Source organism: Scyliorhinus canicula, chromosome 13 (assembly GCF_902713615.1).
Source record: "Scyliorhinus canicula chromosome 13, sScyCan1.1, whole genome shotgun sequence".
Classification (NCBI taxonomy): domain Eukaryota; kingdom Metazoa; phylum Chordata; class Chondrichthyes; order Carcharhiniformes; family Scyliorhinidae; genus Scyliorhinus; species Scyliorhinus canicula.
In genome coordinates, this window is record NC_052158.1 from 124478647 (window position 1) to 124503117 (window position 24471).

The window sequence follows — 24471 nt, forward strand, 5'->3', positions numbered from 1 at the left end:
AAAGTTCCCGGACATTTGCTTGCGACGGGATTCTCTGGTCCTGCTGGCAACGCACCCCTGCCCGGGGGTTTCCTGGTGGCATGGAGTGGCTTCAATGTGAAATCCCATTGACAGCGGCGTGAGCAGAGAATCCTGCTGCCAACAAATCGCCAAGAAACATGTGGCTGGGGGGTCGGAGGATCCTGCCTACAATAGGATAACATGTAGGCAGGTGGATTTAAGCTTGAGGCAGACTAGGAATTCAACAAAAAGGAAGGATAACTTTGGACATCTTAGGACTTCCAATATCTATAATGATAAGAAAGTTAGCATTAAGGCACTTTACCTGAATGCTCGTAGCATTTGTAACAAATTAGACGAACTAATGGCACAGATCATCGTGAATGATTATGATGTGGTAGGCATCACAGAGACATGGCTGCAGGGGGTTCAGGACTGGCAGTTAAACATCCAAGGATATACAACCTATCGAAAAGACAGGAAGGTGGGCCGAGGGGGTGGGGTTGCCTTGTTAGTTAAGAACAAAATTAAATCTATGGCACTAAACGACATAGGGTTGGATGATGTGGAGTCTGTGTGGGTAGAATTGAGGAACCACAAAGGCAAAAAAACCATAATGGGAGTTATGTACAGACCTCCTAACAGTGGTCAGGACCAGGGGCGCAACATGTACCGGGAAATAGAAAAGGCATGTCAGAAAGGCAAGGTCACGGTGATCATGGGGGACTTCAATATGCAGGTGGATTGGGTAAATAACATAGCCAGTGAATCCAAAGAAAAGGAATTCATGGAATGCTTACAAGATGGCTTTTTGGAACAGCTTGTCATGGAGCCCACAAGGGAGCAGGCTATTCTGGACCTAGTGCTATGTAATGAACCAGACTTTATAAAAGATCTTAAAGTAAGGGAACACTTAGGAAGCAGCGATCATAATATGGTTGAGTTCAGTCTGCAGTTTGAAAGAGAGAAGGCAAAATCGGATGTAATGGTGTTACAGTTAAATAAAGGTAATTACGAGGGCATGAGAGAGGAACTGGCGAAAATCGACTGGAAGCAGACCCTAGTGGGGAAGACAGCAGAGCAAAAATGGCAGGAGTTTGTATGCATAATTGAGGACACTGTACAGAGGTTCATCCCCAAGAAAAGAAAGATTATCCGGGGAGGGATTAGACAGCCATGGCTGACAAAGGAGGTCAGGAAATGTATCAAAGAAAAAGAGAGATCCTATAAAGTGGCCAAAAGCACTGGGAAATCAGAAGATTGGGAAGGCTACAAAAACAAACAGAGGTTAACAAAGAGACAAATAAGGAAGGAGAGGATCAAATATGAAGGCAGGCTAGCCAGTAATATAAGAAATGATAGTAAAAGTTTCTTTCAATACATAAGAAACAAACGACAGGCCAAAGTAGACATTGGGCCAATTCAAACTGATTCTGGAAGGCTAGTGATGGGAGACAAGGAAATGGCTGGAGAACTTAATAAGTACTTTGCGTCTGTCTTCACAGTGGAAGACATGAGTAATATCCCAAAAATTATAGAGGGTCAGGGGGCTGAGTTGAGTATGGTTGCCATTACAAAAGAGATGGTGCTAAAAAAGCTAAAAGGTCTTAAAATTGACAAATCTCCTGGCCCCGATGGGCTACACCCTAGAGTTCTGAGAGAGGTGGCTGAAGAAATAGCGGAAGCGTTGGTTGAGATCTTTCAAAAATCACTGGAGTCTGGGAAAGTCCCGGACGATTGGAAGATCGCTGTTGTAACCCCCTTGTTCAAGAAAGGATCAAGACAAAAGATGGAAAATTATAGGCCAATTAGCCTAACCTCGGTTGTTGGTAAAATTCTAGAATCGATCGTTAAGGATGAGATTTCTAAATTCTTGGAAGAGCAGGGTCGGATTAGAACAAGTCAACATGGATTTAGTAAGGGGAGGTCGTGCCTGACGAACCTGTTAGAATTCTTTGAGGAGGTGACAAGTAGGTTAGACCAGGGAAACCCAGTGGACGTGGTCTATCTGGATTTCCAAAAGGCCTTTGATAAGGTGCCACACAGGAGGCTGCTGAGTAAGGTGAGGGCCCATGGTGTTCGAGGTGAGCTACTGGCATGGGTTGAGGATTGGCTGTCAGAAGGCAGATTGACAGAAGGCAGAGAGTTGGGATAAAAGGTTCTTTTTCGGAATGGCAGCCGGTGACCAGCGGTGTCCCACAGGGTTCAGTGTTGGGGCCGCAGCTGTTCACCATATATATTAATGATCTGGATGAAGGGACTGGGGGCATTCTAGCGAAGTTTGCCGATGATACGAAGTTAGGTGGTCAGGCAGGTAGTGCTGAGGAAGTGGGGAGGCTGCAGAAGGATCTAGACAGTTTGGGAGAGTGGTGCAGGAAATGGCTGATGCAATTCAACGTGAGAAAATGTGAGGTCTTGCACTTTGGAAAAAAGAATCCAAGCATAGACTACTTTCTAAACGGTGAGAAAATTCATAATGCCAAAGTACAAAGGGATCTGGGAGTGCTAGTCGAGGATTCCCTAAAGGTAAACATGCAGGTTGAATCTGTGATTAAGAAAGCGAATGCAATGTTGTCATTTATCTCAAGAGGGTTGGAATATAAAAGCAGCGATGTGCTACTGAGCCTTTATAAGGCTCTGGTTAGGCCCCATTTGGAGTACTGTGTCCAGTTTTGGGCCCCACATCTCAGGAAGGACATACTGGCACTGGAGCATGTCCAGCGGAGATTCACACGGATGATCCCTGGAATGGCGGGTCTAACATATGATGAACGGCTGAGGATCCTGGGATTGTATTCATTGGAGTTTAGAAGGTTAAGGGGAGATCTAATAGAAACTTACAAGATAATACATGGCTTAGAAAGGGTGGATGCAAAGAAACTGTTTCCGTTAGGCGAGGAGACGAGGACCCGTGGGCACAGCCTTAGAATTAGAGGGGGTAAATTCAGAACAGAAATGCGGAGACATTTCTTCAGCCAGAGAGTGGTGGGCCTGTGGAATTCATTGCCGCAGAGTGCAGTGGAGGCCGGGACGCTAAATGGCTTCAAGGCAGAGATAGATAAATTCTTGATGTCGCGAGGAATTAAGGGCTACGGGGAGAATCCTGGTAGGTGGAGTTGAAATGCCCATCAGCCATGATTGAATGGCGGAGTGGACTCGATGGGCCGAATGGCCTTACTTCCACTCCTATGTCTTATGGTCTTATGGTCTTAATCTATCACTTGGTAGTTTCTAAAAAGGGTTCGGATGTTGAGGCTTGAATATTTTTTAATTCTGTTCTGTGGAAGTATACGTTAGGTTAATTCTGTAAATTTATTTTCATACGATTCTTTCAGATTGGTTTCTTTAATTCGCATCATAAAATCTTTGGTACGTTGGGTCTGTCAGTGCTCGTAATTCACGGCATGACTGAATGATCTTTTCCTGAAAACATCACACCGGATGTGTTACATTTAAAACAAGTGCAAACATGCAAAATTAATACTTTTATATGGTTTCTCTAACTCTTTTGAAGGGAACACTCAGAGCCTCATCCAGGCTTCATGATGAACTCTTTCACAAGATCCTCAGGGGCCCCATGAAGTTTTTTGACACCACTCCCTCTGGCCGAATCCTAAATAGATTCTCAAAGGACATGGATGAAGGTATCTTTTTCAAGCAGTCTGCTGACTAATGCAGTTTTAGCAAAAAAATGTGTTACTGTTTTAGAAAAACATGCTTCTTGTACATCTCATTTGGATATTGTGCTGTTGTGTAACATTTCAGTTACAAGAAGCATGCTTACTACAGTAGATATTTATTGAATTCCAATTTGTTTCTCCAAATCTAAAATGGATTTTTTTTACCCCTCTATTTGCTTAGTGGATACACGGCTACCTTTCCAAGCAGAGATGTTTATTCAGAACATTATCCTGGTGTTTTTCTGCATTGGTGTAGTTGGTTCTGTCTTTCCATGGTTTCTAGTTGTAGTTGGTCCTCTTGTTATTATCTTCATGATTCTCAACCAGGTATCAAGGTAAGCATAAAAAATAAACTTACGTAACCGATTGTCATTCATAAAAACAACTGTGTGTGGGTTATATTAATGGTATTGTAAGTTGAATGTTCACATATTGTTGATGTCTAACTAGGCATGCTTGTATCCGTTTTGGTGAGAATACAATTTCCAGTTCTTAACCAGATTATTTCCAGTCCCAATCCACTCACGATAAGTAGTAAATTACTGCAAATGGAACCTGGACGTGTTAACACAAGACTATTTTCTTAACTGTTGCCCTGAAATGAATATATGTAAGAGTACATTGTGTTCTAGTTATTTAAAGCAAAAACAATTTTGAAATAAATTTAGCTGTTGGCTGGGCACACATAGGAAACTATGTTGCACATGTGACAAGGACCATTAAGTAAGCTAACTTCATGCCTGAATGTTGTGATCCATGTCTGGGCAAAATCTAAAACTGCACAAGTGTATCATAGTGTCTTGAATATTTCCTATGTACACATTTCTATGCCAATATTTATTGATATAAAATTTGTATATTTACTAAGGTCAAGTCCTGTTTCAGAATTGTCTCACTGGTTCGGGATAGTACCATGGGTTCTTTTTAAAAATAAATTTAGAGTTTTATTTTTATTTTTAAATTATTTTTTTTAATTAAGGGGCAATTTGGCATGACCAATCCACCTAACCTGCACATCTTTGGGTTGTGGGGATGAAACCCACTCAGACAGGGGAGAATGTGCAAACTCCACACGGACAGTACCCTGGGTTCTTATCAATATATGTCCCATTCTCTGCTGCTCTAGAACCTATTCTTGACATCATTATAGTGCAACTCCCGCAGAAATCTCTGGTTTTAAAAGTACTAATGTGATGTTAGGGGAAATAGCTGCCTCAGTCTGAAGACCTGTGTGAATCTCTCAAACTATTGCTCCCACTGAGGAGGGTCTTACACACCACCACCATCTTACGCACCCCATCGCTGCCTGCCAGAGCCAGTCGACCCCATTCTGCAAGCCAGCCTTGACCATATGGCTGTAAAGCCAAAGACATCAGGTGCAGCTCTGATCTTTACTCCTTTTCTGTCATTCAACATACTGACGAATGTGGCATTTACATACATTTAACAAGAACAATCAGTCTGTTTGGATATGTACATAGGAACGCCGGAATTAGTATCAGAAGTAGGCAATTCAGCCCCTCAATTATTGCACTGAAGCCCTTAGTTTACACATTCTAATAATTATCCCTCAACTCAATCAGATCATTGCTGATCTCTTCCTGGTCTCAAATCCACCTCTCTGTCTGTTCTCCATAATCTTTTAACTCATTTTTAAAATCAGAAATATATCTGCCTCCTTGAAACCATTTAATGATTCAGACCGCACTATGGGGCAGCGAGTTCCACAAATTCATGACCAATCATTACAAACCATGTTGGTGCTCTCTATTCGCTGAAAAATTTCAAGTGTTTAGTCATTTTTTCGTTAACTATAAACTTTAATAATCTTGGGAGCTCTGGAGGAGACGCGTGTGTCCACCACTAGAAGATAGTACACAGGTACAAAATATGATCAAAAGGTGATGGAACAATAACCTTAATTGAAGTTGCAGTACAAAATTGACAGTGATGTTTCAGTTGCAGAGACCTTAGTCTGACCCTGTCAGAGTTCTGCATTCAGTTTTAATCAAGCACCTTAGGAAAGATATATTTGCCTTGCGGCGCTGTATGGGTTCACCAAAATGATGCCTGGAATTAAAGGGTTAAGTTATGATTGCAGTTTACATAAGCTTGCTGTGCATTTCCCTTGAGTTTAGAAAGTTGCGAGATAATCATTAGGATGTGTAAAATAAGGGCTTCAGTGTAATAGTTACAGAGATGGGCCAAATTTTCCGGTCTCCAGATCGTCGGAGACAGGATGTATGACTGAGATCGGCACCTCGTGGAAGTTACGACATGCAGACCTCCATGGAAATTGCCGTGAAAGTTTCAACGTCCCATGGGCAATTCCCCTACTCCACAAATGGGTTAAAATCAGAGTTAGAGCCCTGTTGCCTCACGGCGCTGAGGTCCCAGGTTCGATCCCGGCTCTGGGTCACTGTCCGTGTAGAGTTTCATAGAAAAATGAGTTTGCCCATTCTCCCCGTGTTTGCGTGGGTTTCGCCCCCAGAACCCAAAGATGTGCAAGTAGGTGGATTGGTCACGCTAAATTGCCCCTTAATTCTAAAAAGTGAATTGGGCACTCTAAATTTATCCAAAAAAAATCAGAGTTAGAGTTGGAGCATTGCGACAGATCAGACACCTGAAAAGCTACCCAGGAAACTTTGGGCAGATTAAAACCTAGTCAAACCCTGGATAACTACACAAACTGCACCGCCACCCCCCTACCCCAACTACCTCTTGACCTTGCCAATCCCCACTCACTCATTTCCCCTCTCGCCCACTTACCATCACCTACCTCACCTACCAACTCCCTACCCATTCAATTCATCCACTCACTCACATTTAGACTGAAGGTTTAAACTTTCCATTCAGCAGCGGGTGTGAAAAAAAGGGCTGTGCCCTGTTGTATCCCGACTACTACAATTCGGTTGGAGCTTTCTGAGAAGCGTTGCAGTGATATTTTTAGGACAGCCATTTCGGAAGACTGAGTAAGTGGGTAGGGAGGGATCACAAGTGTGTGCAAACATAACGGGCGGCACAGTGGTTAGCACTGCTGCTTCATGGCAGCAAGGACCCGGGTTCGATCCCACCCCCGGGTCACTGTACTTGTGGAGTTTGCATGTTCTCTCATGGGTCTCATCCCCATAAACCCAAAGATGTGCAGGGTAGGTAGATTGGCTGTGCTAAATTGTCCCTTAATTGGAAAAAAGATAATTGGGTACTGTAAATTTTTTTAAATAGTTTAAAAAAAAAAGTAAGTGCAGCTGTAAATGTTGTCTTTATTTTGCTACTCTCAAATGTTTGGAGATTATCGTTTGGAGCTCTTAAGGTTTAGAAGGTTTGGTCACCCCTATCATTGAAAGATATCCATAGTGCACCTTTAGCTTCTTGCATAAAGACCAAGTCATGTGGAAGTGCAGAACTCTTCTTGGAGATGGGGGTAACATAACTAGACACTATATGCAGATAACTCCTTTTTTTTCAATCTGAACTTGGGTGGAAAGTATCCTCTTGGTTACTTCAAGAAGGGAAATAACTTTTGCTGTATTGTATTTGAATTTAAAGTGTGTTTTTGTTGAAACAAAGCTGTCGTGAAAATTGAAATAGAGTAAATTATTTTTGTAATGAAAGGGCCAGTGTGTATGGAGGGAGAAAATATTTTGGTCATGATGGACATTAGAAATGTATTCTTTAAAAACAAGTATTATTGTATTCATTACTTTTAAGAATTATACAGTTTGTGGCAAAATGTGGACTGAAATGAACAATTAGCAGTCCACTATTAATAGTTAAGAAAAACATGAAGTAAAATATGTAAAACTTGGGAAGTGAATACTTGGATGTTTCAAATTTGAGGAACATATATTTGTTGCTTGTATTTGCTCTTTTTTGATTTAAAAAAAAAACTTAATTTCTACAGGATTTGTATCAGAGAATTAAAGCGTTTGGACAATATCACTCAGTCTCCTTTCCTGTCGCATGTAACATCCAGTATTCAGGGGCTAACCACAATCCATGCTTACAACAAAACTGGAGAATACCGACGCAGGTTAGTACTTTGCACCAAAATGATTGTGAAAAAAATAGCCATCAGTCAACAGGTTGTTCTATAATGTGGTGCTAACACGTACAAATTTCTGCTGCAGTTTGTTTTAAAGTATTATATGGACAAGAAAGACAGTCAACTCCTCTGCAGCAGAAAGTAATTACTCGGTGAATTCAGGACATTTGCTTAAAAAATAAATTTTTAAAATTACATTTGATCATAAATTGATCTGAAAGCTTCCAAAGAGCAATTCGCATCTTACACCTGTAAAGACACAGCAATTTTACTTTGTGACCTTACAGGAACACAAGCTGCACATTCTGTATCCTTGATTGTAAAGTCGGTCCGAGGTTGAAAGTTTGATTTGTATGCCATGTCAGTTTCTGGCACACTTGTGATATAATTACATGGCACACTTGCTGCTGTTTGTTTCATTTGAATTCTTGTCTGTTACTTTCAGGTACCAAGAGCTGCTAGATTCTAATCAGGCTCCATTCTTCCTGTTCACCTGTGCAATGCGCTGGCTAGCTGTGAGACTGGATATAGTCAGTATTGCTCTTATTGGTACAACTGCAGTGATAATAGTTTTAATGCATGGACACATTCCTCCAGCTTATGCAGGACTTGCCATTTCATATGCTGTCCAGGTTTGTACAAAATTGTCTTGATATTTGTGCTATTGAATTTTTTGTGGTTTGAATTCCTTTGGTTTTCTCTGGTTTTATGGCAGAATGATCAACAGGTCAAACTAAAAAAAGTCATACCTTCATTGGATATCCTAGTTTTCTCAAAAAATGAGTACAATTTTGTCCTGTTTGCTATGAGTATATTTTTCTTGCAGCTGACCGGTTTATTTCAGTTTACTGTCCGACTTGCGTCTGAGACTGAGGCTAGGTTCACCTCTGTGGAGAGAATTCATCACTACATAAAGGTACCAGTTCATTTGTTACGCTCCTGCTGTAAAATGCTGGGCAGAACTTTCTGCAACACCAAACCGCTGTTGGGGCCAGGCACATTATGTACAATTTATTGGAAAAACAAGATGAATGTTGCAATCTTGGCATGATTCAAAGAAAGAAAAAGCTTGCATTTATGTAGTGCCTTTCCTGAGCTTGGGATGTCACAAATTACCTCCTGCCCAATGAATTACGTTTGAAGGGAAGTCACTGTTGTAATCTAGGAAAGTGTGACAGCCAATTTGTGACAGAAAAGTAACCGAAGCACCAATATAATAAATGACCCATTTGAACATTCTTGGCTGTGTTGGTTGAGGGATGAATGTTGACCAGGACACCATGTGCCACTTGATTTGTTAGGCTCGCTTGAGAGGCTAGATGGGATCATACATGCTTTGAGAGAAAGGGAGAAGGACGTCCAATTGCTTGTGGAAAATCCTATACGAAAGAAAACTAATGGACCAATTGACTCCTGTTTGCCTGGGAAGAGTGTACCCAGTGACTTAATAGGAGTTCAACAGACCTCTTGGTTTAGATTCTGCTGGAAGGACAGGAAGAAAACATTTTATGGAACCAAGCTTATGATGAATTGGGAACGGCTTTTGTGAATTGTTTGATAACTAAACCAATTTTTAGGAATTTAAAGTAGCTTGGCAAGGAACTGCCATGGCAACTGAATGCCAAACATTTTTCTTTGCTGGATTGTAATTGGATGGATTTATTTTATTTTTAAACAGAGACCTATGGAGAAAAGATTGAAATTGAAGCAGAAAGATATTGTATGATTTTATGTGAATCAAATGTTAAAAATTGTTCGAATTTTAAAAAAAAAATCTCAGCTTTGAAATATTTCATCAGGTCAAAGAGAAAATTAACATTGAACCTTGACATAAATAATTCATTATCACATCGCAGACACAATGGGCTGAATGATCACCTTCTGGAGTGTAACAATTCTGTGGGATATAAAGTATTTGTATATATACACATATTTTAACTCATCTTTGCAATGAGGAATCTTGAGAGTTGGAAAAAGGGAAGTAATTGAATGTTTGGTTAAAGTGAGTCCCATTTAATGAGCTGCAGGGCTGGTATGTGGTAAGGGTTCAAGCTTGCCAAAGAGCAATGGCGAAAGAAGAGAAGACACTGGGTAGGGATAGGAGCAAATAACAACTAGCAAGTCAGATGTCAATTATGAAAGAGTTGGAAACTTCCTGGCAGACTCTGTGGAGACAAGGTGTGACCTATATTTTCCTTATTTGCTAACCTTTAATGAGGAACTGTGGTGGATAACTGAGAGCTGTTTTTTTGTCTTTTCTGATCAACTTTGTATTGTATTTATGAAACCAGCGAAAGAGAAAATGGAGCCAGAAGTTTGTTTCTATCTTGTTTCTCAACTTGAGTTCATGCATGTGACTTCAGAAATATAATCCGTAGATTTCTTGTGGCACAGGGCAGTGGTAATGCCAGGGTGAAGCATGATGTGGGTGTGTTATCTTTACTGAGCTGATGTTAGTGTTGCTGTTTTCCACCAAGGATTTGCAATTATATCTGTTGTTGATGTTAGACATTATGTGGATGCAGATAAGAGATCAAGGTCATGGTTCACCAAGCAGCAGTGATCCTCCATGCTTTGAAGACTTGGCCGACCTAGAGCAGGAGCAGAGCTGGAGAAATACCACCAGCCTTCACAAAATCCTCCAAATCTGGTGGCATGAAAGGTGGTCAAACAGAAGAGTTCTGTCCCAAGCCAACCAGCCCAACATTGAGGTGTGAATCACTCCAACCCAGCTCTGCTGGATAGGACATGTCATTCGTATGCCTGACATCAGATTCTGAAAGTAACTGCTCTATTCAGAACCCGGTTGCTGCAGGAGACTCCCGACAAGGAAGCGAAAATATTGTAGGGATGTCCTCCAACCATCCCAAACACATCTGCCGACCCATGGGAGACCCTGGCTTGTGACCAACCAAAATGGAGAATATTTATTTTGGGAAGGCACCAAACACGGAGAGAGGCTTCACAGGAACATGCAGAGGCAAAGTCGAGGGCATTGGAGGGACCACACAGTCTCCAAACAACTCATCTACCCAGTCTTTCAAACAGCATTGCCCTGCATTTTGCAGAGTTCTGCAGGTAGCATAATGGATTTATCAGCCATTTCGGAACCCGTTTAATCCAAGTGGAAGCAAGTCATCCTTGATCATGAACGACTGCCTGAGAAGAAAGGAGAAAATGTGAAGACACGGAGCATTTTTAGGGGCAAACATTGAGTCTGTGAACTGAGTCTGGACAGTCATTATTGTTGTTGAAGTTCCTATTTTTGTAAGTACAGGTTCCGAGGGCTAAATGAATAGATTTGAGAACACCCCCACCCTCTCCGCCCCAGAAGAGGCGTTATTTTTTTTTTATTATTCAAGAATAAATAGGATGTAAAAGTACATTAGGAAAAGACACATAACAACAGAAATCTTAAGTTTTATTTGGTGTCAATTGGATGTATAGTTTTGCATATGTGTTCTAAAATTGAGCCACTTAACTTATTTATTTTTCATGTCTCACGTTCGTGAGAAGAAAAATTGAATATTCTAGAGTAAGTGTTGTATATGTAGGAGTTAACTGAGTGTGTGTAACGAGGATGTGTAACACTGCTAGCATTGCTTATGCTATTATATGAAAAGTAATAGAAATACTATAATTTGTTAATATATTCCCTTTCATTGAGACCGACCAAGGGCGCTAATTGGATAGATATTTTGCTTTCTGGAAAGAAACATTTAAGGAATGAACTGCATTCTAATTCCTACTGTAGCTGTAATGAGATACAAAATACTGAGAATTCTTAGTCTTCAATTCTTAGCTAATTTTATTTTAATAGTGTTGAGAAGACATGCTTGCTGAAGAGTATTTATCTGCCAGAAATCTTGTAACTTTCCTCATGTTCTACTAGACTCTGAAATCGGAGGCTTCAGCTCGTGTTAAGGACAAAACTCCATCTACAGACTGGCCCCAACATGGCCAAATAATATTTGAAAATGTAGAGATGCGATATCGTGAGAATCTACCTCTGGTACTCAAGAAAGTGTCCTTTACCATTAAACCTCAAGAAAAAATTGGTATTGTTGGGAGAACTGGGTCAGGTAAGAAACACAGGTTTCAGCAAGGTTGTATGGCGGAGGTTCTTCATGTAATCAAACGGAGTTTATAGATAACATGGAAAAATGGTACAGCGGCCAGCTGGCTCTGGGCTGCTCCCATCCTGACATGTATTCTGCCTGAGAGGGGACTCCACCCTCGAGTGATCACCCACTCTCGGCCCCCATTGGTCCCAAAGCCAGCATACCCTTGCCTGCTGTACCTTCTTAAAGAGACAGGGCTCCACAAACCACTATACCCCTCCCCATTTTATTTTTTTATACCCAAAAAAAAAAAAATTTTTAAAGGGGCAATTTAACATGACTAATCCACCTAACCCCGCGCATCTTTGGCTTGTGGGAATGAGACCCACGCAGACATGGGGAGAATGTGCAAACTCCACACAGACAGTGACCCGGGTCCAGGATCGAACTTAGGTCCTCAGCGCTGTGCCGCCCTACACCATCTTCAAAAGTAATCTACTCACCCCAAATTCTGCATGAACATTATACACACAAGTTAGACATTTGTAAATCGCTGTAACGATTGTTTGATGATAAGATCTTGAGGCTTGTATTTGACATAGCACTTCTAGCAGTCCTCAAAAAAAAATACAGTTTCAAATATATTTTTTCATGGGACTCTTCCAGGCTGACTGCTATCCAAATTCTGTCCTAGACTCTGCGATGACCAAGGCCTACGTACTTTACTCTGCCGACGATGTCACTCTCCAATCTTCCATTGATTCTTTTCTCTTTCAAGCGCCTTGCTCTGCAGTGCATGCAGGTACCATCATCACAGAAGTTAGCACTGTTGCTTCACAGTGCCAGGGACCCAGGTTAGATTCCTGGCTTGGGTCACTGTCTGTGGGAGTCTGAACGCTCTTCCTTTGTCTGAGTGTGTTTCCTCCGGGTGCTCCGGTTTCCTCCCACAAGTTTCGACAGACGTGCTTATTAGGTGAATTGGATATTCTGAATTCTTCCTTAGTGTACCCGAATAGGCACCGGAATGTGGCGACAAGGGGATTTTCATGGTAGCTTCATTGCAGTGTTAATGTAAGCCTACTTGTGACACTAATAACGATTATTATTATTACAGTACGGTATTTTGACTTGACAAACTCGGCCTATCGTGTTCTTGGTACACTATTTCTGGTACATGCGTCGTGTGATAAAGATCCCCCTCTTTCTAGTCTGTCTATTTGCATCTCTTCCATCGACCATGTACCCCTATTCATTCCTGTGCCTTTCTATTAATGTGATCATTTCAGTGGTCTTGTTCTGACATGCAATCTCAGTTTCTTTCTCTGGCAGAATTGCTGCTTCATCTAGTTCTTTATCTAGTTTTCTCTGACAACTTCCACAGCTGAATTGCTTTATCTCCCAATCTCTTCCTTTTGTCTTCTGCATCAACTAATCTTCTGCTTGGACATGCGGAGTTCTTTATTCCATACGTCGACGTCCTCCTCCCCCCTAAGTTTTTTTTCTCACTTTGGCACCACCAGTTACGATTTGGTCTGAGCCCATTCCAGCTCCATCTCCTGCAGTCTGTTTTCCATTTTTAACAACTCTCTTCCTTTCTCTTGAAAATAATCTGAAGTACCCTTGGATGAATTGACACCTTTAAGGGCCCTTGGTGTTGAGAGAGTTCTGTGCAGCGATCACCGTCTTCAGCCTGTTTCCGAATGTGTTCCAACTCCGCTTTATTTTCCAACTGTTGCCTTCCCAATCTCTCACTCAATTGAGAGCTGAGATATCTTATCCAATGATTAAGCTGTTCTCCTTGGTTTCCGATTCTTCTCCGCATATGCAAGTTTTACTCCATTTGTCTCATGGAAAAGTTACTCCATCAGTATTGCAACCTTGCCTTCAAGCTCTTTGTGGGAAATCCACTCACATTTTCCGGCAGCTTAATACTCCATAATACTTCTGCCATAATAACTTTCTCTTGCCTAAAAGGATCACAATTATTCTCTAGTCCATAGCTCTGCTTTTGCAACCCGTTCAGTTTATCAATTTCTGAGTTTCTTTCAAGGTGAATATAAATGGCATTTCCTTCTGCCATCATTTAATAATGATCTATCCCGTCTCATGCTTTGCATGTTTTTCAGACAATTGTCACGTTTCTTTTGTTGTAGTTGCGTTGAACTCTAACTTCTACATTAAACATTTTTTCCTCCTCCTTGTTATAGACAAGCCTCCTGAATCGCTAATCTGTTCCAACAGTTGTGTTCTCTCTTTGGTTTTGTCCATTGCTGTGTCCTCCTCAGCACCCTCAAACACCAGACAGTTTCTGTCTCTCTGTAGAGTGCCAACTTCTTAAGCTCATTTGTATTTCTCAGATGACTGGTAGCTGGACCACTCAATTCGATATCTAAAGAATTCCCAACAATGGCTCTGGTTAATGATCACTCTGCCCTAATTTCTGCTTCAACAGCATGGTGACCCTTGTAGTAAATGTCACAGGATGTCCTACATGACTGCCATGGATCACATCTTTGATGCGTTTCACTCTGAGACTAGCAGTTCTCTCAACCATCACAAAACCGGTGGCCTCCATTACATGGGATTTTCTTTGCTCTACTTGAGTTCCATGTTGTTAAGTTCTGCTTGTGCTTTTTGTCTTGATCCTTTTTTTACATCTTCATCCTCTAACTCTAGTTCCCTTATCACTTGCTGGTGAATGTTGTACTGTTTCTTACTGGCCTTGATGGATCTCCTAACAACTTACATGCTCTGCAGATTGCTTTTTTATTTTCTCGACTTTGGTGCAGCTGGGCTGCTTTTCATTCAGATTCGGCCACTAACATTTTAACATATTTTCTATTGTTGCAGTTTTTGGGAAAGTTTATCCAACTCTTTTCTCTTCACTTAGTTCTTTTTCTACTGTGGCTTGTCTTACTTCCTGACTGATTACAGCTTTATTGTTTGCTTGTAGTTCATTGCTAAAATTTCAATGAATTCCTCATTACAGTACAAAAGGACGGGATGCAACTGAGCCTCATTGTCTTCAGCTTTAGTTCCTTAAGATCTTCTGTTCCCCTCTTTCTGAGTTCTCTCCATGTTCCCTCTCTCCAGGGTCAGGGTCCTCCAATTCTCCCCACACTCCGGGTTTCTTAGTCTGGCGTTGCCTCTTCCTTTAAGCACTTATTACTCCTCTGAACTCCAGCCTCTTCCTCAAAGTCTTCCATTGCCTCTTCCCTGAGGTCTTCATTGCCTTCTCTGCAGTTATCCATTGCTTATGGGGCCCCCTTTTTTAAATTGCCCTTTCTCTGTGGTCTGCTCTGATTTTCCTATCCATTGTCCTTTGTTCCTTCTCGTGTACTAGCCAATTCAAGTTTGCTCTACATCTGTTCCTCAGGGTCTGGGAATATCCATTCATCCCAACAAGCATTTGGGTGAGTATTTCTTTCCTTCAGACTTCAATTCAACTCACAGGTTGGCTCTGTTACAAAAATCGATTTTGTCCTCATCACCAATATGGTAGCTTGAAGCAACATGGCAGAAGCTCTTCATGTAACCAAATGGAGTTTATTGATAACAAGAAAATATGGTACAGGCCGGCTGGCCCTGGCTGTTCCAGTCCTTACATGTTTACTACATGGCCTCCAGATGTATTCTGCTTGAGAGGGGGCTCCACTCTCTGGGGTGTACAGCTGTTCTCAGTCCCCATTGGTTGCCCAAGCCAGGTGACCCACCTGTGCTGTGCTGCCTTAAAGAGACGGACACCACAATCCACTACTAAGTTAAATATGTACTGGTTTGGTTTGTCAGGTGAGGAACTCTTTCCAAGTTGGCTAGGGAGGACTGGAACACCAGAGTTTTTGTATGTTTGTGACTAAACATGAGATAATGTCGTTGAAAAAATTGAATTTTTTTCCGTTTTTGACAGGTAAGTCATCACTAGGAATCGCACTATTCCGATTGGTGGAACTCTCAGGTGGTTCAATAATCATTGATGGAGTGAATATTACTGAAATTGGTTTGGCTGATCTTCGCAGCAAACTATCCATTATCCCCCAAGAACCAGTTTTGTTCACTGGCACTGTAAAGTAAGACACTCTTCTGCAAAATTCCAACTCTTTTATATACTCTATATCTAACACCATATTCTTTTAATCTCTATAAAGAACCACGGTAGAGTAATGTATCTGTTCATTAAAGTACTACAACACCTCAAATGTTTTTGACGTTTGTTGAAGTTACTGAGGATGGGATATACCGACCAACCCGCCGCGTGTCTTTCGGCAGCCCGTCAGCAGGATATCCTGGTCCCACTGTTATCAGTGGGAATTCCCGTTGACTGCACCCCTCATCGCCGGGAAACCCGTGCATTGTCAGTGGAACCAGAATATTCTGCCGGCATGGACAGCTGGCAAATTCCACCCTGAGTCAGCACTCTTATGTAGAACTTTTGCGGAAGTGAGAGCTTGTGGAAAAGAAAGAAGCAAAATATTGCAGATGCTAGAAATCCAGCAGGTCAAGGCAACATCAATGAAGAAAGGAGCAGAGTTCAAATTTTCAAATTGATGACCTTTCATCAGTTCCCTTATTACTAGATGCAAGTAGAGATTATGTTATGCAGCTGGGATCCAAATGATTGTTTAACTGGATGGGTTAGATGTTCAGCCAAATAGCTAACCCATGGGTAGAACCTTGCAGGTTTAGCTTCACTAACTGATATTACTGGAAGTACTACCTAATGGGTCAATCAACTACTAACACTTAGATCATAGAGATCTGTGCTGTAGTGGCTGCTGGATTTGTTAAGAGTTTTTAAGCTTTCATATTGTTTATTATTTCTGGCCTTGCCTTGTGTTACGACACCCTACCCTGTGTTAAGGCATCCTGGCCTAGTATGTGGTCAATTCCAGTGCCACTTGACCCGAAGTTGCAACACAATTGAAATTACTTACTAATTTTTGGAAAATGCCAAGTCTTGGTCTTTGGCTGCCTAATAACTACAGTCACCAGGTTTGTAAATTTAAACACAATTAATTTTTATTTGTAACTAACTATAATTAAATAGGCGCTAAGTACAACTGGTTAATGATTATCTAATTCCTAACCTCCCTTTTAACTCGTCCCACCATCCATATATACACCAGCCAAAACACAGAGAGGAAAGAGGGGTATGAAAAAGAATAATTCAAAAAGTAAAAGGATAAAAGTCTCTTTCAGATGGATATCTTCCAGTTAGATTCCTTTTAGAATAGCCGGCAGTTGGGTGTTCTTGCTTTCAGCATGTAATAGTTTTCACTGTAGATTCCTCAGATAATGATGCCGTGTCCAGATGCAGCAATACCTGGACAATATCTAGGCTTGGGCTGACAAGTGGCAAGTTACATTCACGCCGCACAAGTGTCAGGCAATGACCATCTCCTACAAGAGAGGATCTAACCATCGGCCCATGACATTCAATGGCATTACCATCGCTGAATCCCCCCACAATCAACATCCTGGGGGTTGCCATTGATCAGAAACTCAACTGGACTAGCCATATTAATACTGTGGCTACCAAGGCAGGTCAAAGACTAGGAATCCTGCAGCGAGTAACTCACCTCCTAACTCCCCAAAGCCTGTCAACCCTTTAGAAGGCACAAGTCAGGAGTGTAATGGAATATTCTCCACTTGCCTGGATGAGTGCAGCTCTAACAACACTCAAGCGCAACACCATCCAGGACAAAGCAGCCTACTTGATTACTCCTCCTTCCACAAACATTCAAACCATCCACCACTGACGAACAGTGGCAAGCTTGTGTACCATCTACAAGATACACTGCAGTAACTCACCAAAGTTCCTTTGACAGCACCTTCCAAATCTACAACCACTACAATCTAGAAGGACAAGAACAGCATATATCTGGGAACCCCACCAGCTGGAGGTTCCCCTCCAAGTCACTCGCCACCCTGACTTGGAAATATATCACTATTCCTTTGCTGTCGCTGGGCCAAAGTCCTGGAATCCCTCCCTAACAGCACAGTGGATGTACCTACACTTGAAGGACTGTAGCAGTTCAAGAAGGCAATTAACTACCACCTTATGAAGGGCAACTATGGATGGGCACTAAATACTGGCCTAACCAGCGACACCCACATCCAGTAAATGAATTTAAAAAAAGATTCATCAAGGTCTCAAAACTTCTCTGCAGCCTCCAGAACAGCAAGCAGGAAATCTTTTTTGGTGAAAGAGAGAGAGCAACTCACTGCTTCTTCTCTCAGTGTCCATAAGCATTCTTCCTGGGTTCTCTGAAGCCCCCTCTCTAGCTGAATCCAATCACTGCCGGGCAGGATACAGTCCTCAGCCAATCCATTGGCTATCAGCCAATGAATCAAACCAAATCCCTCCCCTCCAATCTCTCCAGTGCCAGAAAGTCTGAGTTCTTCTGTTCAAAATCTAAACCTTCAGAGCACAGTGTGCCATTTAGCAACTTTTCAATTCCTCACTTCTTCTACTCGACTTAAAGATATACATGTCCATTAAATATCCACGGATCAAAAATGATAACGACAAAATAAAAGAAATGGAAAATAACGAGCCCTTACACCTGAGGCATGAGAACGTTTGGGAAAGCCGCCTTTCAGCGAAGGAGTAATTGGCTCTGTTCGAGTTTTGAATTTTAAACAGTAGCCTTTTCGCAATACCTTGTTTTCGGGAGAGCCTGCAGCTGCAGCTGGATGTGGTGATGAAGGTAGCTCCCCCTCTCTCCAGTTACCTTGCTATGGATATATTCTTTCCCTTCGATGTTACCCACACTGTGGACCTAATTTTTAGCGTTTAAGCATTCCCTTATCTCTCCACTTTGAAGTCAGCTGCTCTATACTTTGTTTTCCCCCTACTTGTATAGGTAAACACCTATACACCTTTTTGCTAATTGGTATGCTAATTCACATATCAAAACAGTCCTTCAGACAGCTGCACTTATCATTTCCCTTTATCCCCTTTTACTTTATTACAATTTCATTTTCTGACCTTAATCATCATCATTTTAGCCTCCTCATTTGCTGAGTTTAAGGTGATTAGTCTGCTGCCTGGTCTGTAGAGGGGGCACTCATCGATAATGAGCTGCAGGACTTCCGGTTGCGGCTATGCGGAGCTACGCCGCACTTCCGGCAGCTCCCACTTTAATAGGACTTGTGGGCTATTTTAAGGGCCCCAAACGGCGCTGATTCGACGATTCCTGGTGGATAAAGGGGTCTGGAGCAAAACCCCCCGGGATTTATGGTGCGGACTCGGAGTGAGGCGAGGAGAAAAACGGCAGCAGCTCCCCTGGAAAAGCGGGGGAAGGTGGACAAAATGGCGGCCGGTGGAACCCCTGAGGAGTGGAGGCAGTGGGCGGAGGAGCAGCAGGCGGCCCTTCCACTCTATTTTATGGAGCTGAAAGGGGAGTTGTTGGAATCCCTGAAGGTAACGACTAGTAAGCTGCTGGAGACCCAGACAACCCAGGGTGCAGCGATCCTTGAGTTGCAGCAGCAGGCCTCTGAGCGCGAGGATGAGGTTTCGGCCCTCGTGGGGAAGGTGGAGATACATAAGGCGCTTCACAAAAAGTGGCAAGATCGGTTCGAGGAGATGGAGTTTCGAACAAGGAGGAAGAACTTGCGGATCCTGGGCCTCGAGGAGGGGCTGGAGGAGTCAGACCTGCTGGCCTATGTGGCCGTGATGCTGAACTCGCTGATGGGGGCAGGATCCTTCCGTCTGCCCCTGGAGCTGGAGGGGGCCCACAGAGTACTGGCCAGGCGGCCTAAGGCGAATGAACCCCTGCGGGCGGTGCTGGTGCGGTTCCATCGGTTCAGTGACCGGGCGTGTGTGCTACGATGGGCCAAGAAGGTGAGGAGCAGCAAGTGGGAGAATTTGGTAGTGCGTATCTACCAGGACTGGAGTGCGTAGGTGGCTAAGCGGAGGGCCGGGTTCAACCGGACGAAGGCGGTGCTCCACGGAAAGCAGGTGAAGTTCGGCATGCTGCCGCCTGCGCGCCTGTGGGTCACCTACGAGGACCGGCATCACTATTTTGAGTCCCCGGAGGAGGCGTGGGCCTTTGTACAGGCTGAAAAGTTGGACTCGAACTAGAGATTGGGAGATGTGGGAGTTTCTTTATTTCTGTATCACTGTTTATGCTGTTGCTGGTTATTCTGTTTGTTTCGGTTTTTTCTCTCGCTTTCGGATGATGTTGGTTATGGTTTTGTGTTTTAAGGGGGGTATTGGGGTTTGTGGTTGATCTGTGTTTTTGTTTGTACGGAGTTGGTGGATGGGTTGGGGCTGCTGTTTGGGAGTTGCGTTGGGGGGGTGGGGTGGGGCAGTGTGAAAGCGCGGGCTTTTCTCTGGTTTCCTGCGCTGCGGGACGAGGGGGGTGGAGCTGGTGGCAAGAGGCGTGGCTATCAAATCCGTTTTCCCGCGCTGAAGCGGTGCCAAGGAGCTGATGCAGGGGAGGAGGGGTGACCTCATATCGGGAGGAGTCGGAGTTAGGGCAGGAGCTGCCGGGGTCAGCAGAAGTCAGCTGGCTCACAGAAGTACTATGGAGGGAGCGTCGCGGCTAGGAGGGGTCCTAGCCTTGGGGGGGGGGGGGGGGGGGGGGGGGGGGGGGGGGGGGGGGGGATACCGGGTTGCTGCTGGATTAGCCAGGGAGGAGTTGGTGTGGGTCGGGGTGAGGTTCTATTGCCGTGGGAAACGGGCCGAATGGGTGCTGGCCAGGGGCGAGCTATGGCTAGTCGAGGGGGGCGGGGTGCCCCTTGATCTGGCTGATTACGTGGAACGTGAGGGGGTTGAATGGGCCGGTTAAGCGAGCCCGGGTGTTTTCGCATCTGAAGGGGCTGAAGGCGGACGTGGCCAAGCTCCAAGAGACCCACCTGAAGGTGGCGGACCAGGTCCGTCTGAGGAAGGGGTGGGTGGGGCAGGTTTTCCATTCGGGGCTCGACTCAAAGAACCGGGGGGTGGTGATCCTGGTGGGGAAGAGGGTGGCGTTTGAGGCGTCTGAGGTGGTGGCTGATAGTGGCGGCAGATATGTGATGGTGAACGGTAAGCTGCAGGGGGAGAGGGTGGTGTTGGTAAATGTGTACGCCCCAAATTGGGATGACGCTGGTTTCATGAGGCATATGTTGGGCCGCATTCCTGGCCTGGAGGTGGGGGGCTTGATCATGGGGGGGGACTTCAACACGGTGCTGGATCCCCTACTGGATCGTTCTAGTTCAAGGACAGGCAGGAGGCCGGCGGCGGCCAAGGTGTTGAGGGGGTTTATGGACCAGGTGGGAGGAGTGGATCCCTGGAGGTTTGGGAGGCCAAGAGCTCGGGAGTACTCTTTTTTTTTTCTCCCATGGGCACAGGGTTTATTCCCGCATTGATTTCTTTGTTCTGAGTAGGGGACTGGTCCCGAGGGTGGAGGAGGCCGAGTATTCGGCTATTGTGATTTCGGACCATGCTCCGCATTGGGTGGATCTGGAGATGGGGGAGGTGCGGGATCAGCGCCCGCTTTGGCATCTGGATGTGGGGTTGTTGGCTGATGAGGAGGTGTGTAGGAGGGTCCGGGGATGTATCGAGAGGTACCTTGAGGTCAATGATACTGGGGAGGTCCAGATGGGGATGTGTGAGAGGCTCTGAAGGCAGTGATCAGGGGGGAGCTGATCTCCATCCGAGCCCATAGGGAGACGGGGGAGAGGAGGGAGAAGGAAAGACTGGTGGGGGAGCTGTTGAGTGTAGATAGGAGGTACGCAGAGGCCCCGGAGGAGGGATTGCTGGGGGAGCGGCGTAGCCTGCAGGCCGTTTGATTTACAGTGGAGGAAGGCGCAGGGAGCGGTCTACGAGTATGGAGAGCAGGATGCTGGCGCATCAGCTTCATAAGCGGGACGCGGCTAGGGAGATTGGTGGAGTGAAGGATAGGGGTGGGAATGTGGTGCGGCAGGGGGCAGAGGTCAATGAGGTTTTTTGGGACTTCTACAGGGAACTGTACCGGTCGGAGCCGCCGGTGGTGGGAGGGGGAATGGAGAGCTTTTTGGACAGGCTGCGATTTCCAAGGGTGCTGGAGGAGCAGGTGGAGGGACTGGGGGCGCCGATCGAGTTGGAGGAGCTGGTCAGAGGGATTGGTCACTGCAGTCGGGGAAGGCGCCGGGACCGGATGGGTTCCCGGTTGAATTTTATAAGAAATACGCAGACCTGTTGGGCCCCCTGTTGGTTAGGACCTCTAACGAGGCATGGGAGGGGGGTGTTTTGCCCCCGACGATGTCTCGGGAGCTGATTTCCCTGATCCTGAAGTGTGATAAGGACCCCTTGCAGTGCGGATCATAAAGGCCAATTTCACTGCTGAATGTGGACACCAAGTTGCTGGCGAAGATCTTGGCCACTAGAATAGAGGACTGGGTGCCTGGGGTGGTACATGAAGATCAGACGGGTTTTGTGAAGGGGAGGCAGCTGAACACTAACGTGCAAAGGCTGCTAAATGTGATAATGATGCCGGCAGCAGGAGAGACGGAGATTGTGGTGGCATTGGATGCGGAGAAGGCCTTTGACAGGGTTGAGTGGGGGTACTTGTGGGAGGTGTTGGAGAGGTTCGGGTTTGGGGTGGGGTTTATTAAATGGGTGAGGTAGCTGTACGAGGCCCTGATGGCGTGTGTAGCGACAAATGGGAGGAGGTCTGAGTACTTCAGGCTCCACCGCGGGACGAGGCAGGGGTGCCCCCTGTCCCCCTTGCTTTTTGCATTGGCAATTGAGCCTCTTGCCATGGCTCTCAGGGAGTCGAGGAGGTGAAGGGGTTTGGTGCGAGGTGGGGAGGAGCACCGGGTGTCGCTGCATGCAGACGACTTGCTGCTGTATGTAGCAGACCCGGTGGGGGGAATGCCGGAGGTGATGGAGATTCTTGCTGAGTTTGGGAGTTTCTCGAGCTATAAATTGAACCTGGGCAAGAGTGAGCTGTTTGTTGTACACCCGGGAGATCAGGAGGAGGGGATTGGTAGGCTCCCGCTAAAGAGGGCAGTGAGGAGTTTTAGGTACCTGGGGGTTCAGGTGGCTAGGAGCTGGGGGACTCTGCACAAGCTTAATTTTACTAGGTTGGTGGAGCAGATGGAGGAGGAATTTAAAAGGTGGGACATGCTGCCGTTGGCGGGTAGTGTACAGTCCGTTAAAATGACGGTGCTCCCGAGGTTTTTGTTTTTGTTTCAGTGCCTCCCCATTTTCATTCCGAGGGCCTTTTTTAGGAGGGTGAACAGCAGCATTCTGGGATTTGTATGGACGCACGGGACTCCGAGGGTAAGGAGGGTCTTTTTGGAGCGGGGCAGGGATAGAGGGGGGCTGGCGCTGCCCAATCTCTCTGGGTACTATTGGGCGGCTAACGTCTCGATGGTATGTAAGTGGGTAATGGATGACATTACCCCCCTCGTTGGAGGGGGCAGCATGGAAACGGATGGAGATGGCGTCCTGTGGAGGCACGAGCCTGAAGGCACTGGTAACGGCTCCGTTGCCGCTCCCTCCAACGAGGTACACTACGAGCCCGGTGGTGGCGGCTACCCTCAAAGTTTGGGGGCAGTGGAGGCGGAAGTGGGGGGCTCGGTGAGGCCCCGCTGCGGGGGAACCACCGGTTTGTCCCAGGGAACATGGATGGCGGGTTCCTGGGGTGGCACAAGACAGGCATTAGGAAGTTGGGAGACCTGTTCATTGATGGGAGGTTTGCGAACCTGGGTGAACTGGAGGAGAAGTTTGAGCTTGCCCCGGGGAATATGTTCAGGTACTTTCAGGTCAAGGCGTTTGCTAGGCGGCAGGTGGAGGGGTTCCCTTCGCTGCCCCGTGGGGGGTAAGGGATAGGGTGCTTTCGGGGGTGTGGGTCGGGGATGGGAAGGTGTCTGATATTTACCAGGAGGTGGAGGAGGTGTCGGTAGAGGAGCTGAAGGCTACGTGGGAGGTGGAGCTGGGGGAGCAGATTGAGGAGGAGACATGGGTGGACGCCCTGGAGAGGGTGAACTCCTCCTCTTCATGTGCGAGGCTTAGCCTCATCCAGTTCAAGGTGCTGCACCGGGCCCACATGTCCGGGCCTAGGATGAGTGGGTTCTTTGGGGGCGAAGACAGGTGTGTCAGGTGTTCGGGGAGTCCAGCGAACCATGCCCATATGTTCTGGGCATGCCCGGCACTGGAGGAATTCTGGAAGGGGGTGGCGAGGACGGTGTCGAGGGTGGTAGGATCCAGGGTCAAGCCAGGCTGGGGACTCGCGATTTTTGGGGTTGCGGTGGAGCCGGGAGTGCAGGAGGCGAAAGAGGCCGATGTTTTGGCCTTTGCGTCCCTAGTTGCCCGGCAGAGGATCTTGCTGCAGTGGAAAGATGCGAGACCTCCGAGCGTGGAGACCTGGATTAATGACATGGCGGGATTCATTAAGCTGGAGAGGGTCAAATTCGCCCTGAGGGGGTCGGTACAAGGGTTCTTTAGGAGGTGTCAGCCTTTCCTCGATTTTCTGGCTCAACGATAAGGAACTAGGTCAGCAGCAGCAACCCGGGGGGGAGGGGGGGAATGGTGGTGGGGTCTTAGGGGGATAGTGTTTAAGTTAATTTGCTTATTGTTAATTTATTTTGTTTATTGGGCTTAGGGGGGTGGGGGGGTTTGTTATATGCGTTGTTACTGGTGCCGGGGGGGGGGGGGGTTATTATTGTTATTGTTATTATTGTTCTGTTGATATATATTTTTCAAAAAATTCCAATT

The 24471-nt window shown here is 45.4% G+C and overlaps 1 protein-coding gene across 3 annotated transcripts in view; it reads left to right on the forward strand.

The window, feature by feature from the left end:
* The window catches only part of abcc5 (ATP-binding cassette, sub-family C (CFTR/MRP), member 5), a 155660-nt gene that overhangs the window by 104060 nt on the left and 27129 nt on the right, over positions 1–24471 (forward strand). For 2 of the 3 annotated variants that reach the window (XM_038815891.1, XM_038815892.1), the window contains 7 exons: positions 3515–3644; positions 3862–4015; positions 7585–7713; positions 8171–8357; positions 8552–8641; positions 11618–11807; positions 15694–15853. In XM_038815891.1, coding sequence (XP_038671819.1) covers positions 3515–3644; positions 3862–4015; positions 7585–7713; positions 8171–8357; positions 8552–8641; positions 11618–11807; positions 15694–15853 — 1040 coding nt within the window. The remainder of the gene's footprint in view (positions 1–3514; positions 3645–3861; positions 4016–7584; positions 7714–8170; positions 8358–8551; positions 8642–11617; positions 11808–15693; positions 15854–24471) is intronic. The other variant, XR_005462831.1, reaches the window with a different exon arrangement.